Genomic DNA, 17,071 nt, shown 5'->3' with positions numbered 1-17,071 from the left:
TGGGACAAGCTAGTGGCAGCAGTTACTTTTTGCTATTTTGGAGTGCATTTTTATTCAGCCTTACTGTGTTTACCACATTTGGCTACCTACTGTGGCTAGTATCCAAACATGGCCATGCCACAATGCTTTTCCTTTGTCCCTTGACCATCTTGTCACAAACCTTCTTCCTGACCTGTGAGGACAGGACAATCCTTATATGGACTTCCAGTGGCCGGGAAAGCGGAGGCTTTTCACGAGCTACTGCAGGGTGATGTGTGTTTGCTGCCAGGAAGTGGGTTGAACCGTCTAGGCACAATCCACAAACTGGTTTCAGCGTGTCCGATTGTTATACATGAGCTGTTCCACCACTGGTTATGATTGAACGGGTGAGGGGTCAGATTGTAGATTGGCTAGTGGGTGTTGCATCAGCATTTTTTGAAGTGCTCAAACCTGCAACCCCTGGGCATCAAGTACCGGAGCTGACAGCAGGAAAAGCGACCTTCGACCCTCTTCTGAAGACCTGCCAAGAATCATAACAAGAATCAGTGTATGGTGGGTGGGGAGCGAGTTCTAACAGTATTTACCTGAACCCCTATATACCTTTAAAAGTTTGCTACCTTTTAGAAACCTTAACAGTTTGGCTTTGCCATTGCTTTCTCGCACAAGCATTCTGAAAATGGGGACACTTATTCACTAGAACAACTTGTCCTCTGTCGCTTGGAACCCTTCATTGGACCCCAGAATCCCTCCACTAACTTTTTCCCCCCGTCTCACAAAACCATGTGGAACTTTGAAAACATTTGGGCACAAGGCTTCATACATCTTAGGGATGGACTTCTGTAGTTAGGGTTGCATCTCTGTGGACCTGCATACCAATACATACGTTCCTTTACAGGGGTTTGTTATATTTTGCCCTATTGCAGTGATTGTATATATGTTATGTTATTTTTGTGTTTCATATGTATCATTTGTATCATTTATTTAGCAGATTGGGATAATATTAAATTTTTTTTACAGTAGTACATGGCCATAAATAAATACATATTTTTGTATAACTATTCGTCCGTGTGTACTGGACTTTTCATTGTGTGTACTCATTGAGGACCCCTTACCAGGCTCACCCCTCCTGAGTCTTTGCATTGACCATTTGCCCGACTATCTTGAATCGCTTTGGCTACAGCTCCCAGAGTTGCCCTGGTCACTAAACTAGGTTGGCCATCTACAAATCTGTCCATCAGGCCAGAGCATATCAGTCCCAACACAAAAATAAGGAGTTCAGAATACCCAAGTGGTGCATAAGAAAAGGCATCATGATCATCAGGACAGAGGCAAAGAAAAGTCACCATCACCAAGAAGGCATGAAGGGGGTCATCAAGACCGGTGGTGCTCATGGAGCATGATTACAGTTCCAAGACAGACCAAGAACTAACTACAGTTTTAAGACTGACAGTTTATGCAGATGCCATTACGGACAGCAGTGCACTAGGAAAGGCAGCATGGTCACCAAACGGGGAGTGCACAAGTAGGAGAAAACTATAATCTTTGAAAGAATACTAAACTGAAGATAAAGCCAAACTTACTGTGACAACTGTAGGTCAGAGTCCAGGCGAGCAGGAGCAAGGAAGGAAAGAAAGAATAGGTTAAATAAGGTAGAAATACAAGTACTGGCATGGGGTTAACAAAGGGTTCTCTGCAGCAGAGGCGGGTGGTATACAGAGGTGATCAAGGGTTAGGGTACTTGAACTATGTGGGTACTACAACAAATAGCAGGGGGTGCTGCAGGTCAAGACTGAAGTACCTTGACCAAGCTGTATGTATAGGCCTCAGTGCTGGGGTATCGAGATCATTTGGGAACCTAACTGTGAAACATTACAAACAGTAATGCCATTGCAGCAGGATGTTCTACTAGAATTCCATAGTCTATAAATGAATACATGCAACTGTAGTGTTGTATTTAGATGGGACTAGGAGTCAAGAGTAAATCTGTGGATTAATGAATATCAGGGCCCATTCACATATTTGTAACAAGCCATTACACATTTGCATCTTCTCATGACAGCATTCATGACCAGCACCATAATGCAGTGTATGAACAAGATATTTACACTGAAATGAGTTACGGCCACCCGCTTGGTTAGCAACATTCAATAAATCCTATACTATTTAATTCTGAAAAAAGCAGCAACATCTTGCATAAGCATTGCAGATAGAAGTAAAAAATAAAATTAAAAAAAAAAAAAAAGAAGAACTTAACTCACCCACCTACAGAAGGAAATCTTTGTTAAGCAATTTTTGCAGCGTGAAAGAAAGGACAGGAACAGCAGTGCGAGTTAACCAGCCTGCTGCAGCCATCCGCAAGTAACCTCCAGGTCACAAATTTCAAAATCAATGGGTCAACTCAGACTTTCAACAATCCAAGGTCGATGAAATGAGTAGCACTGAACTGTGTAAAAGCAAGACTTTCACTGAAGAATGCAACAGTTGCAGCAAGTGTTGTATGCAAACATGCAAATACGGTGCAGCCCAAGCCCTACCAACCTGTGCAAGAACCATTAGTTAGGGAGATATTTACAAGACAACCAATCCAAGCCCTTCTAAAGGTAGTAGAAATGGCTCCTCCTTAGCACCTAGGCCCACATACCCTGCACTCCCCACCCTACCTCAGACTGATCTGCTCCCCGCTGTCTTCCCCCATGCTGCCAATGTCCCACCCTCCCCAGTTAGTCCCTGCTCCTTTTTTACTCTGCTTCCCTCACTGTGCTCCTTCCGCCTAGGATTGTATAACACTGTTGCTTCCCGAAGCTAGGTCTGCACTCAATAAATACCCTAATAATAAATAATAACAATAATAATAATATGAGACATGGCAAAGCAGGAACGCTTAACTTCAGGAGAAAAGGAGGGCTGGAAGTTCTGTTACGTTAGTCCATGCAATTAAAGACAACACATCACCCTGGTATAGTGAAAGAAATAACACTTTAATAAAGTCACATATATCATTTTTATCAAGATGAAATAAAGGTATACATGATGGAACAGACAGCCTGAAGGACAATGTCAGTTGAGACTCCACCCCTTCTGCTAGCATGTCAATCCACTATCCAGTGATGGAAACGGAGCAGTCTGATTGGGAGCGGGTAGTGGGACAAGGGAGCCTAGACACAACCAAGCATACATTTACATAGTGTTGTTCAGTACCCAAGTTGCCACACAAACTAGAGTCGCAGTATTCCCAACTCTAGCACACAGCACCATGACTGATCCAAATGCACCCTCAATCTTCACATATAGACCTACAGGGATAAATGCTGAACTTGAGCTACATACACAAAGGGTGCCAAAAGGCAGGAATATATTGAGGCCGATAGTACCAACACATTAAGCACCAGGAAAAAGGTACAGTAAAACCTTACATTGATGCAATTTAACCAAGTATTTCACGTTGACGAGAGGAATGTAAGACCTTAAAACTAAAATTCGAAATTAAGTGCATATGATAAAATTCCAGGCTTTAGTGTTCAGGTAAGTACTTGTAAAAATGACTTTCAGCAGAGTTTCTGGCAAGTTTTCAAAAGTTCCATAGAAACTACAGGGCAGAAATCAGTGAGAAGATCAGCGGCTGTGATGAAAAGCATGACAAATCCCAATTAAACAACAAAAGTACCAACATCGCAGCAAACCCACCCCAGGAGACACCAGAGAAGACCCCCTTGAAGAGATCCTGGGCCAGGTTAGAGAATCAGCAGCCCCACGCAGAGATGCAGCACGATTCAGCCCCAATGCAAGTCAATGGGAAAACACAGTTGAAGCATGGCTCCAGAAAGCTTAGACCACGGGAACCCCTGAGGTGAAGCAACACGATTAACCCATCAGCCAAGAGGTCGGTACTCACGGTGTTTGTTGCCAAAATGTCATTTCTAGGAAAGAGCAACTTGGTGAGTACAGCTCTTCTGCAGGGCGATTTTGGGGTTCTGGTCATCCAGGGATTTAACCACCAGGCACGTCATTTAGGGGTCGCCAGAGGTCGCAACTGCGACCCCTGGAGCTATCCCTTGCCACCACCTCTGGTCACCCTTGCGACCTCTAGAAAAAAAAGAAAAACAAAGTTTTTTTTTTTTTTTTGGTAATGCAAGCTCATGGGCTGTGGCCAGCACCATGTGGCTCTTTAGTTCTGGAGTAGCTGGCTTTCTTGTTAAAGCCCCTTAAAAAAAAAAAAAAAGAAAAAGAAAAGGAGTGACACAAGTCTAACACTTTCAGCACGGACCCTAAATAAGAAAAATTAGGAATACCAAATAATATGTCTTTCTGGAATTCTATACAATAATGGCTAGACTCAAAGGTTTATTTCAGGCACACTTCAGGGGGTGAGTCACTGATTTAGTCTATTCTAAAACGCCTCAACTCAGCCTTTCATCCTTCTGAGGTCGATAAATGAGTACCAACACAGGTTTTGTGATATTGGGTGTATATTTTTTCTATATAAAGCGCTTAAGCGCAAGTGCTATATAATAACACATCATCATTTGGTCATGGACGTCTGCTTGCATTCACAGTAATTTGGTAATATGGGCCTATACACACTGATCTTAACGATGCATATGGCGATCCATTCTTGTATGAAATGTACATCACATTATAGTGATATCATAACCATATGTTTTGTAGTGTACAATGCTATGTGATAGCACTTCCGGTTTTGTCAACGGGTGAAAGGTCGTGTTCCATCGCATTCCGCAATCACACTTCGGGGTGGGGTCAAATGACATCAGTTCCTGTGATGTCACCAGGGGGTCCAGAGTCGTGTGATGTCACTTCCGCTACCCCTGGCATTTTGGTGAAATGACCCAAACAGTCAAAAGGAAGAACTATCACCCTTCCTTGGAGAGGGACCCACAAGCCACGAGTGAAAACAACTGAGGTGCCTCCCCAGGAGTCTCAAAGGACCAAACGTGGCAGTTTCGGCTAACAAAAGGAAGTGTGGTCAGTCAGGAGAAGGACAGGCTGATTAGACATTTCACTGGTAGGTTTATTAAAGAAAGTGTTTAAAGCCTATCTTTCCCTATTCTACAATGCGTCCGTGAAGGTCTCCAAATTAAACCGTCTGACTCCAATCTGACCCTACCACTACTTCTAACAACTTTAAGTCAGGAGATGTCTTTCTTCTCCTGGGGATGATGGCCTCATCTCAGCCACTTTTCAATAGATGACCTTTAGACAGTCTCCAGTGATCACTCTTATCAATTCGTACAGTTAATTTATTATTGTCTTGGACTTTTCGTTTTCTTATAAGACTGATCCCTTTTCTCCGCCTCCGGGCAAACTTATTCAACAATGATCTGTTCTTTCTGGGCTATTTCTGAATTTTCTTAATTGATCATAGTCCTTGATTTCCCTTTGCTCCTTGTCTGAATACATTTTTTACAAAGTGCACCTTGTCCGGATTCTCTTTTATAACCTGTTTTTCTATTTCACTTAGGCCTTCTTTTGAATTATTATCAATTGGATCCTTCCCAGAATATAAAGGTCTCCTTCACTTCTCTTTGCACCGACCATACAACAGTTCACTCTCGACTGACGAGTACGAGTACTCCTATAAGGATTTCCATTCACTCCCCGCAAGTCTCCTGTTATCCCCATTACCTTCCATTCTTGGAGTCAACGTCACCAGGTTTTCCCTTTGTTGATGAATGGTTTCCTTTCCGGTTAGGCAGATTTTCAGCAGATTTTCATTTTTTTTATGCACAATCTCCATCTGCTAGTCCCCTGTACTTTTTGCTGAATACTGGATTTGTTGGTCCATTCTCCTAAGTGAGTGGGAACCTCTTTACACACTCACCTATTCCTTTGCCCATCTTTGGGATCCTTTTGTATTTTTTTTCAAATTTTGGTGGCATCTGTCATTAACATTGCAGCACACAGAATTCTCTGTGTTGTGTTGCTGGGAGCCCCCCTTGAGCTTCTTTTTTTAGTTCGTTATTTTTCTTGTGAGGAAAACATGTTCCCAAGGGCAGGGGGATTTTTGTATCCTTCCTATATTTTCTATTGCAAGAACAGCACACCACACCTTGCGTGTATCCCCTTTCTCACTGCTACTGTAACTTCTTGGTTACAGTGACAAGCTAATCTGAATGGCTGGTGGCAGTAGTTTCATTGTACCTACTTTTGTGCGACTTTTACTCCCAGGCTGTACTCACAGATGCATAGAAGGGTCACCACCGATGCAACTTTTTCTTTTTTTCACCAATTCAAGATGGCTTGTCCTTTTGCGTGAAGGGTGGGGGGTGCCTTTGTTTGACTTGTATTCAGCGGGTTCCAATGGAAATCCTGCCAATGTGTCGGAGGACAGGAAACGGGAGGACTCAAACTCCACTGTTCTTTGTCTTCTGCTGTGCCTAAAAGGACAGCCACCACCCACAGTTTGAATGCTGAATGGGTGCCGATAAGCTGGGTTCCTTCATAAGAAGCATGGATCCTGAAGCCGACCACTGGAACAGAAGAAACAACGAGGAGGAAGAGGAGAGATGTCAGCAGCCACTTCCAGACGACCTAAGATGCCTTCTGAGTAATCACTACTGATCAACCCCTCTTACAAGCCTCAGGAGAGCCCCAAAATTGACTCCCTCCTTTAAACTGGTGGGTCCAATCGGTCTCAAGACTACTGTCAATCTGGAAAAATGAATACCCTTCATTTGAATGATAGACGTAACTTGATGGCCGTGGGCCAACCGTCTTATGCACCGGATTGGAGAAATATGAACAGCTATGCTTGACCGACGAGCGGCCATTTTAAATGTAGCAAGAATCACCATTTTGCTTGTTAACCATTGCTCATTGCTTTTTGTCTAAAAACTGCTTTGCAGCTTGCAATTCTTGCGGATTCGGCTTACTCTGCTCAACTGTTAACATTGTTGTCTGAATATGAAAGGACAAGGTCGCGGGACTGAAGAGTTTGCTGAAACTCCTCATGAGTAGCCCAGAGAGGAATGTCCACGCTCCCTCTCTGTAGCCTTGGGACGAAGCTGCAGGGCATTTAATCACTTCACAGCTGCCAGCCAGTCTCGTACGATGGTAGAATATGTTAGAATAATACAGTAAAAGGCTTGAATTATGCTTCTCTTACGGCCCACCCCTTGCAAAACCCTTTAGAACGTGTCGGCTCCAAGGACACAAATAGTACCTCATAGATAGCAAAGCTTGGAATGTGGCTCTTCCCCCGTGTACAGATTGCTTCCAAGAACAGAACCACTGTGTTCTAAAAGATGCCTCCGCACTTTCTAAATTGCACATTGTTACTAGAATAGACATCGAAAGTATTATAATCGTCATACTCGTCGGATATGTCCATCGTCATCCCGAGTTCAAAGGAACTTAATACAGAGGGGTGTTGACCATGACTTTGCCGATTGTACGATATGCATTTTGTATATATGTAACTGATGTACGTAATTAGCTCTCTTGCGTCCCTCGAGGTCTAGGAAACTCACGTCGCGGGGCGTGAGATCAGAATTGGCCAATTGATACTATCTTTTGCTTGCAATAAACCCTAGCATTGGGAATTTGAAACCTCGTGTCTGGTGCATCTTTTCGTGTATGGTCATTGCCTTGTTTCCATAGTACGAGGGACCCCTAGGGGCCCCTTTCACTACCTGCATTTCGAACTATCTCACGACAAACTGTGACCTTCACCGGCTGCAAACCGCCAATGCCCTCTGGACTGTGGCCATTGTGCAGTGTATCACCTTCCGAAGATGGAATCCTCCCGAAATTTGGGTGGACTACTTACGGACCTCCAGAGGCAAGAGTCCACTCCTAGAAGTCCCCTCACCAGAGACAAAGCAAAGCTAATCGGGCAGTAACCTGGCTTCAATGGTGCTTTCAAAAAGGCACCAAAATCACAGAACCAAGAAGGAACAAGTTACTTACCTGCAACTGTTCTCCAGCATGGGTCTGGCATTGATTCACATGCTCGTGAATATTCCCAGTCATCAGGCCGGGAATCCTCAGTAAAGAAAAAATCAGTTTCAGTTTCATTTCTGAACTGTCTTTCTCCTTATAACCAATCACTGAGCTCTGGGTCATACTGTCCCCAGCCAATGACTGCCCTCTACCTAAGCCCCTCCTCTGGCAGCCATCTTCAGATTTGGTAGCACGTAAAGTGGCAGTAGGATCAAGAGAAGAACCGCAGAGGGGTATGCGTGAGGGTTTGCATGTGAATCCATGCCAGACCCATGCTGGAGAACAACAGTTACAGGTAAGTAACTTGTTCCTTCTCCAGCATGGGGTCTGGCATGGATTCACATGCTCATGAATAAAGAATACAGAGCAGTACACATGCACAACCAAGGGAGGTGGCAAAGGCTCAAATAAAGCACCTCTTACCTCCTCACCAGGCTCGCCTTCAAGCAAACAGGCTGCACAGCACCGCTTGGCCGACTCAAGACTCCTCCCTGGAATCCCTGTCGACGGAGTAGAATATCGTGAAGGTGTGCGTCGGCCTCCACGTAGCCGCCCTGCAGATGTCCAGCAAGGGCACACCAGACAGGAACACCGTAGTTGCAGCAATCGCTCTGGTCCAATGGGCTCTCGGACAGCCATGCTCCAACAATGGGTGATGCAGCCGGAGAGCCACCTGGAAATGGAAGTCTTGGAGAGGGCCTTCCCTTGGTTCACAGGGGCAAAGTTCACGAAAAGTTAAAGTTGTGATGCATTCCGGAAACTGTTTGTCCAGGTTCACGTAGAACTTCAGCGCTCTAGCCACATCCAGCGAGAGTCCTCTCGCCCGGCGACGAAGGCGTCGGAAAAAAACCACAGCCAACACCAATGGCTCGTTTAGATGAAAGTTCAACAACACCTTGGGCATGAAGGAGGGGTGCGTCCGCAACACCACCCTTGTGTCATGGAAAGTCAAATAAGGTGGCTTACAGGACAAGGCCTGAATCTCACCCACTCGTCGTGCAGAAGCAATGGCCTTGAGGAACGCTGTCTTTCATGACAAAAACTTCAGTGGAATGGTCTGCATAGGTTCGAATGGAGGGCCCATGAGCCTAGTCAGCACCACATTGTGTTCCCACGCCGGGGCTGGAGCCTTCACCGGTGCGAACAAGCCGAACAGTCCCTTGACAAACTCCTTAACCAGGCGGTGTGACCACAATGACAACCGTCCCGGAGATCTGGTGTAGCGGGAGATAGCCGCCAGATTAACCTTGATGGAAGCATGGGCCAGTCCTGCTTGCCAACAATAGCAAATACGGCAGCACCTGCAGAGCCGTGACTCGCAGAGGGTCGATCTGTGCACAGCACCAAAAGGCGAACCTCTTCCATTTATGTCAGTAGCATTTAAGAGTGGATGATGCCCTGGCCTTGGCAAGCACCTCCTTGCAATCCGCTGGGAGGTTGTAACCCCCTGAACTGAAACACTGCAGGAGCCAGGCCTTCAGGTTCAGAGATCCTGGATCGTGGTGCAGAATCGCACCTCCTTCTCTGGTCAGAAGATCTGCGACCACCGCAAGTGTGACTGGAGGCGGTGCGGACACGTCACGAAGGTCCGGGTACCAGATCTGCCTCGGCCATGCCTGCGAGACGAGGATCCTCCTGCACCGGGACCGTCTTGAGTTGATTGACTAGTTGAGGAGGCAACGGAGGGAACGCAGACAAAAACAGGCCGTCCCAGGTGAATGAAAATGCATCCCCCATGCAGCCTGGCTGGGGAAACCTGCTGGTGAACCTCCGACACTCAATGTTTGTCGTTGTCGCAAAAAGATCGATCTGGGGATTGCACCATCTGCGGAACAGGGGATCCATTTGGTCCTGCCGAAGCTCCCACTCGTGGCAAGAGCGCAGCTCCCTGCTGAGCGAGTCGACAACGGTGTTCTTCACCCTTGCCAGATGAAATGGGTGAGGAACATCCCCTGGGCTATGGCCCAGTGCCACAGGTCCTGCGCTTCTTTGGAGAGCGCCGGGGATCTGGTGCCCCCCTGCTTCCCGATGTAAAACATGGTGGTGGTATTGTCCGTGAAGACACGCACCACCTTGCCTTTGAGGGATGAAGGAAAGACTTGGGCCCAAAACACTGCCCACAACTCCAACCCATTGATGTGCAACCTTTTCTCCTCCAGTAGCCATAGGCCTCTTGCGTGAAGACTTCCGGTGTGAGCCCCCCCCATCCTTCCAGGGAGGCGTCCGTCGTGACCGTCTCCTGGTGAGGTGGGGTCTGGAAATCTGCACTTCTGGACAGATGTGCGCGAACTCCCCACCACTGTATCGCTCGAAGGAAACTCTCGTAGAGTTTGATCTTGTCCTCGAAGCTTCCCGACACTTGTATCCAACGGCGTCGAGGAACTCCTGTAGGTGACGCATCCGTAGCCTGCACAGCCGAATTAGGTATATGCATGACAACATCATGCCGAGCAGAGACTTGATGGACCTCACCCTTGCAATCTTCAGGGCCAAAAGCCGTTGTACCTTGCCCAAGATGGCACCTATTCTCTCCTCCGACGGAGACGCCAGGCTCGCCAGATCTGTCAGGCGCACGGTCTCTGCCATGTGGTCGACGGTGATCTCCTTTGAGCTGGCCCGGATGAGCCAGTCCAGATCAGGGTAGCCGTGAATCCCCCGTAGTCGGCATTGCTCCACCACTGGCAGCAGGCACTTGAAGACCCTTGGTGCCGACTGCAATCCGAAGGAAAGGGCCTTGAATTGGTAGTGCTTCCCTTGCACCATGAAACACAGGAACCTCTGGTGCTCCTTGTGAATGGGGATGTGGAAGTATTCATCTTCCAAGTCCAGCGACGACAGGAAGGCCCCCTCTTCCAGCTGTCCGAGCTCGTGCTGAAGAGTAACCATCCAGAATTTGTGGGACTTGATGCATTTGTTCAGTCGACGAAGGTCGAGAATGGGCCTTCAGCCCCCAGTCTTTCTGAAGAGAAAGTACCTGGAGTACACTCCAGAGCCCCGGAGCATCTTCGGTACGAGCTCCATCGCGCCTTTCCTTAGCATGGCCCGCACCTCCAGCAGCAGCTGATGGACGTGGTTTTTCTGCCGAGCCACTGGTGGTATTCGGTGACACTTTCGTTGAAATTCCAGGGTGTGTACGTGGGCGAGAGCGTCCAGCACCCAACTGTCAGTGGAAATGGTCCATGCACTGAAGTTCGCCAGCCGGCCTCCCATCGGGGTGCACGGGTCGGGGCCCGAAAACACAGCCAGTTCAATCCGGCTTTGATGTCCAAGGGCCGCCTTGGGGACACCGACGACGACGTCCTCCTCCGAAAGCCTTTGAGCGGCCCCTGTGGGTCTCCTGGGCCGAAGAGCAGGAGGGTAGGCGGTAAGAAGAGGAGCCCCCGCTTAACCCCTTGTAGGATCCTTAGGACTTGCTGCCTGAGGTCCTAAAGGACTGCTTCCGTTGCTGAAGAGTGCCCAAAGCATGCGCCGTCTGTTCATCTTTATGGCTTGGAAAGACTCATCGACAGCCTTCCCGAACACATTTTCCCTGTCTAAGGGCATGTCCAGCACGACTGAAATTCCTGCCGAAAGTTGTTGGCCTTGAGCCAGCCACGGCAAAGGCAAATGCCGTTGCCCATTTGAAGGAATCCCATGTCGGCAATGTCCGTGGCCACCGTGATGGCGTAGTCCAATGCCACCTCACCTTCCTGCAGAATTTACAGTGCCTCTGACCTCTTATCGTCGGGAAGGAAGTCCAGGATGGGAGCGATCTTGAACCACAACTCCAGGTCGTAACGCGCCACGATGGCGGGTGGGCATTGGCGGCCTTGATGGTAGTCGCTGCAGAATAGATAACCCATCGTCCCATGGCATCTAACTTCTTGCCCTCGCTGTCCTTTGGCGTGGCGGCCGCCTAGGCAGAACCACCCGAGGACTTCTTCCTGGCCGTCGCAGACACTACAGAGTTCAGAGAAGGCTGGGCCCGTAAGCACTTGGGCGTGGAGTCAGGCACACTGTACTTCATGGCGATCCCTCTCAGTCGGGGCCGTCCAAAGGTTCTACATGAGAGACAAACCCTTGTCCCAAATGTCATCCAGGAGTGGGACCAAGAGGATGGTCTTCCTCTTCACCTCTCTGTGCTGATATAAAAAGTCGTCCTCCTCCTCTGGAATGAGCTAAAATAAAGTTCTGACGCTCTGAAGATCGAGTGGAATGAGGCAATCTCATCCGGCAGGCAAGATCTGCCAACACCCGTGCTTGTGGTCGCTGTGTCCGGATAAGTCTCAAACCCCTCGGGGGGGGGGGGGGCAGACAGGGGTGAAGGGTGGCAAGGAGGTGGAGGGTGTAATCTCTTCTTGGCCGGGGGTTCCCCCGTGGGGGTGGTGGGGGAGGTTGTCCGACACCGACTCCGCCGTCTGGGCTGCCAGCACAATAGGCATCCTTGCCTGGATCTCTGAGGCCAGTGTTTGCAGAGCTGAAAGGATGTCCACCGAGAGGTCTCTAGGAGGTACCTGAGGTGGGGGTGGCAGTGGAGGTGCAGGTGGAATAGGCCGCTGGGGCACCGGCTGGGAGCCCAGACCATCGTCGCCTTGCTGCTCTTCCTCGACTGTGTCCTTGCCGTCGTCGCCACGCTCGTCGTAGGGCCTGCTTCCTAGGTTTCCCTCCTCCTGGATGGTTTGCAGACCGGTGAGCTCCTCCTCAGAGGAGATTTCTGTACCCTGGAGGGCCACAGCACCCGCCCCTTCTTTGCTTCCAGCAGGCACCCTTTTCTCTGGGGTCTTCTCCATGGGTCAGAACGCAGCCTCCCTCCTGGGAGGAAGGGACACCCTGGTCTTGGGGGGTCACGTCCTGCGGGACCATCTCGGCAGCCTTCGCCAGAGACGCTGCCACCCCCTCAATAGAAGGCTGGGCCTTTGCCGGGTGCACCTGGGCCTTTGCGGTCAGGGCCGCAGCCATGTCCTGCTAGGCCTTCTCCTTCAACGGGGGGGGGGGGGGGGTAAGGGTCCGAGCCCCGCTACCCCTTGGACTTCTCCGGTAGGACAGACTTGGGCTTCTCCTCGAGTTTGCCTGGATGGTCCGGCTTCCTCTTGGCCAAAGATCCTGAGCGTTCACCGAGGCAGATGTCGTCAAATGCACCCTGGCCGCCAAGGAGCCAGTGGCAAAGGCGCTGGCGGGGACAGTGGGCTCACAGTGCTTAGCCTTCTGTTGGACCCCCGCGGGAGGGGTGCCCTCAAAGGTGTTAGAAGCCCGCTCAGCCTTCTTGGAACTGGGAGAGGCATGCTGCTGGGACCCACCCAGAGCAGCGGCCTTGGCCTTTAGCCACTCATTCAGCCGCCTGTGCCAATCCTTCATCGTGCGAGAGACAATCTCCTGGCAAAACGCACAATCCTCCTCCTTGTGCGTCGGGTACAAGCAGTAAAGGCATTCGTAATGCTTGTCATCCGAAAAGACATTCCACAAGCCGCAGCAGATCTTGAACAGGGGAGTTGAATCCTCCTCCGACATGGTCCACGCAGCGTAGGCCCAAAAGAATCTTCCGGAAGCCTCCACGAAGAAACCTGACAAAATTTGCCCTTGAGGGGGCGCTGAAGAATCCAAAAACTGGCCCCCTGTTAATCGGATAGGTAGATCGATGGAGCACAAGGCCTGATTGACCGAAAACTAGAGTAATACTCTTCCAAAAGCGAAAAACGCAGTAAAAGCTCGAGAGCTAAACACGAGGACTCAAGACTTGAACGTGTGGTAAAAATCTGAAGATGGTTGCCAGAGGAGGGCTTAGGTAGAGGGCAGTCATTGGCTGGGAGCAGTATGTCTCAGAGCTCAACGATTGGTTGTTAGGAGAAAGACAGTTCAGAAATGAAAAACTGATTTTTTCTTTACCGAGGATTCCCAGCCTGACAGGGAATATTCATGAGCATGTGACTCCATGCCACACCCCGTGCTGGAGAAGAACCCTTTTCCTAGAGCCTCTTCACTAGACTGCTGCTGCAAGATCCATTCCAGTGTCCCTTCTTCCGTCTGCCGGACCCAGAATCCTGTGACCGGGTCTGCAGATGCTGCATCGTGCTCTTCTTCACATTTAAGGTACTGTGAGACTCTTGATAAAAATTACCTAGAGTTCTTTAGCTGCTCCTGTGTTGCTGGAGTGCTGATTTGTGCGTTTGTGAGTTTGCCCATCCATGTCCACCCAGGCCTAATGCCTTGGTGCCTTCAGGGAGTCTTCCCTGAGGTCCCAGAAGATTTTCAACAACAAATAGTGTTACTTTCTACTGAAGACATCTGGCTTTGGACTTTCTACAGCTTGTGCTTTGCCCGTTTGGCCCTACAATCCGACTCTGAGACACTCCTAACTAGATAGGGATGGACTACTAAGCCTAAGGCCTCTGAAATTACTACAAGCGTTTATCTGTTTTATGTTGGACATGTTTCATTCATTTTTACCAGAAATAGATATTCTGAAAGTTAATACAAGTGTTTTACTTACCTTTGAATTGCTTACGGTCATTTTATTATAAAAGTGATTTACTTAATGTAAATATTGCATTAGTTGTCCCAAGTTACTTATTGGGTATTATAGTACTTACCTTTCTGAAGAATAACTTTTACCTTAGTGTATATACATATTGACCCATTATTTGTATATAACTTTTAGTGTGTCAGTGTTTCTTTGGCCTATGTGTAATACTCAAGTTCTTTGTACCTCCCTACAGCTCTTCCACCCTCCTAAGATAAACATGGCTGCTCAGCCATTGCTACCAACATACTTGTGTGGTTCAGGCCTGGACTTAAGGTTGGAGCCCTGGGTCCCAAGCGTGATTCTTCTAAAGTCCTACCTAAGTTGGACTTTTGTAAAAAGAAAATCACCAAAACTTGACTCCTAATATGGCTTCTCATATCCTTTTGCCAGCTTTATTTTCTTCTGTTCGTCTTGGATGGCCATTTGATATCTTGAATACTGGCTTGTCGCCAATCTCTTCCGTGGCAGAATGGTTTTGGTGGCGTTGCTAGGAACCGTGGTCCCCCACGAACCTTCCGTGGTCACGCCACCAGTCTCGACTTGTTTCTTGGCTTTGGGATGCCACGCGTCCAGCTTCAACTCGTCTGGCTTCCTTGCTACAGACAGTAGTAGCATGCCTGTCACCTCTCGGTCTCTCACGACAGCAGGACGCTGCGCATATCACCTGCTTCGCTCTGTAGTCCGGTGTCTCTTTGAAATTCGCAGGCTCGTCTCTCCTTTCCCCAGACCCATCCCATTTTGGATTGTCATAGCCATGGGGCTTCCCCAAAACAAATCTTTGATCCTTTTTCTCGAGGGTTCTCTTCTCCTCCATAGTTAGGTTTTCCATTTCATGTTGGCAGCAACACATATTGGCCTTCTCTTCAGAGGTATGTCATCAGAAAGGTTCAACGATTTTCTCTTGGAAGGTCCTCTAGGGGGCTCCTCTTGGGAATGGGACTCCTTGTACACAAAGGATAGGGGTTGGAGGGGGGGGTAGTATTGCCAAGCGGGCGCCCCTCATGGGTGCGTGGGAATCTTTTTCCTCACTCAATCTCATTCTTGTTTTGTACTCTGGGCACTTTCCTCCATCTTCTTCTTTGGCCTCTATAATTTCCTATTGTAGCAAGCAGCACAGTATGCGCAGTATTACAGGAAGCTCCTTGAGCTTCCCGCTTAGTTTTATTTAACTTCCTTGTGGGAACTACAGTTCCCAAGGATAGGAGGGTACTTTGTATTCTAACAACACATTTTCTGGGGGACCAGCATCCCCCCACCTCATGTGGAGTGCTGAGGGGACACTTTGGTGCTCTTTTGCCCTTCTCTTGTAACCTTTTAGTTACAGTAACCCAATTGTTTTAACCTCTTAAGTGCCATTGAGGTTCCCCCCCAGTGCCAATGGGTTTTTTTTAAAATCGCGGTATTCACCGCCCAAACCCGCCAGCATTTCCCCCTCATTAACCCCTTAAGTGCCACCGACGAGCCGGCTCATCGGTGGCAACCTGGAGCGGTTTTTACCGACGAGCCGGCTCGTCGCTGGCATTTAAAGGGTTAATCTTAAAACGCAGGCTACATTCGCAGCAGCGCTAAGACTCACATGGGTCACCATTGATCCAAAATGGTTCATGTCTTTTTTTTTGCAAACTCACAATGGTTTTTTTCTTTCTGGGTCCTTCTGCTGTGCAGGTTGGGGGAGGTCCTTAATTGTCTTTTGTCTTTGCCGGGATCACTTTGTAAGTCTGCCCAAAGGCGCCAGTGTCTCTGGGAGGACAGGAAGCTGGGAGGACTCAAATTCCACAGGTCATTGTCCTCCAGTGTGCCTGCTTAGATCCAGTTCCAACTGGTAGGCTGGCTGTCCTGAAAGGATAGCACCCACCCCAAGTTTCATTGACAGAATGCATGTTGAAAGGCTGGGTTCCTGCATAAAAGGCGAGGGTCTTGATGTTGACGCCAGAGTCGACCACTAGTAGTTTCATTCCGGAGAGGACGATGTTTGCAGACAGAGCCAATACGAGTGACTACTGCTGCTACAGCCCTCTATTCCATGCGGCAGGCAGGATCTGATGCGGACGACTTCCTCCCTTGGACTGGTGGGACCAACCAGTCTGAAGACTACCTGCGTTTCGGACATTCTTATGACAATCTGTGACCTTCATGGGCTGCAAACCGCCAATACCCTGGGACCTGTGGCCAGTGCATCGCCTTCTGAAGAGCGAATCCTCCCGAAACTTTGGTTGACTCCTTCTGGGCCCCCAGAGGCAGGATTCCACTTCTTGAAATCCCCTCATCAGAAGGCTGGGCCGAAAGAGCAAGCTAAGTCGACTGGGCAGTAACCGTTTTACACTGGTGCTTTGAGAAGGGCACTAGAACCACAAAGAATCCTTTGCCGAGCACCTCTCCAACTCGACTGTTGTGTGGATGATCCATACAGTGTCCCTTTTTCAGTCTGCATGGCCAAGAATCCAGTGACCGGGTCTGCTGCTGCTAATCAGGGAAGCTTTGTGCTGAAACTTCATGACTAAGGTACTGTGAGATTCTTGGTAGAACTTGCCAAGAGTTGCTTTGTTGCTCCTGTGCTGCTGGTTGCTGATTCGAGTATTTGGTATTATGCCCATACATGTTTGCAGAGACCCAACACCTGTGCGCCTGCAAGGAGCC

General features: G+C 48.7%; 1 protein-coding gene across 1 annotated transcript in view; it reads right to left on the bottom strand.

The window, feature by feature from the left end:
* Positions 1-17,071, bottom strand: part of LOC138581056 (phosphatidylinositol transfer protein beta isoform-like) — a 254,710-nt gene that overhangs the window by 153,264 nt on the left and 84,375 nt on the right. Inside the window, exon 5 of the mRNA XM_069652098.1 lies at positions 1,560-1,567. Coding sequence (XP_069508199.1) covers positions 1,560-1,567 — 8 coding nt within the window. The remainder of the gene's footprint in view (positions 1-1,559; positions 1,568-17,071) is intronic.

The sequence above is a fragment of the Ambystoma mexicanum genome, chromosome 3p (assembly GCF_040938575.1).
Source record: "Ambystoma mexicanum isolate Mex_15411 chromosome 3p, UKY_AmexF1_1, whole genome shotgun sequence".
In the NCBI taxonomy this organism is placed as follows: domain Eukaryota; kingdom Metazoa; phylum Chordata; class Amphibia; order Caudata; family Ambystomatidae; genus Ambystoma; species Ambystoma mexicanum.
This window is presented reverse-complemented; position numbering and strand designations above follow the sequence as displayed.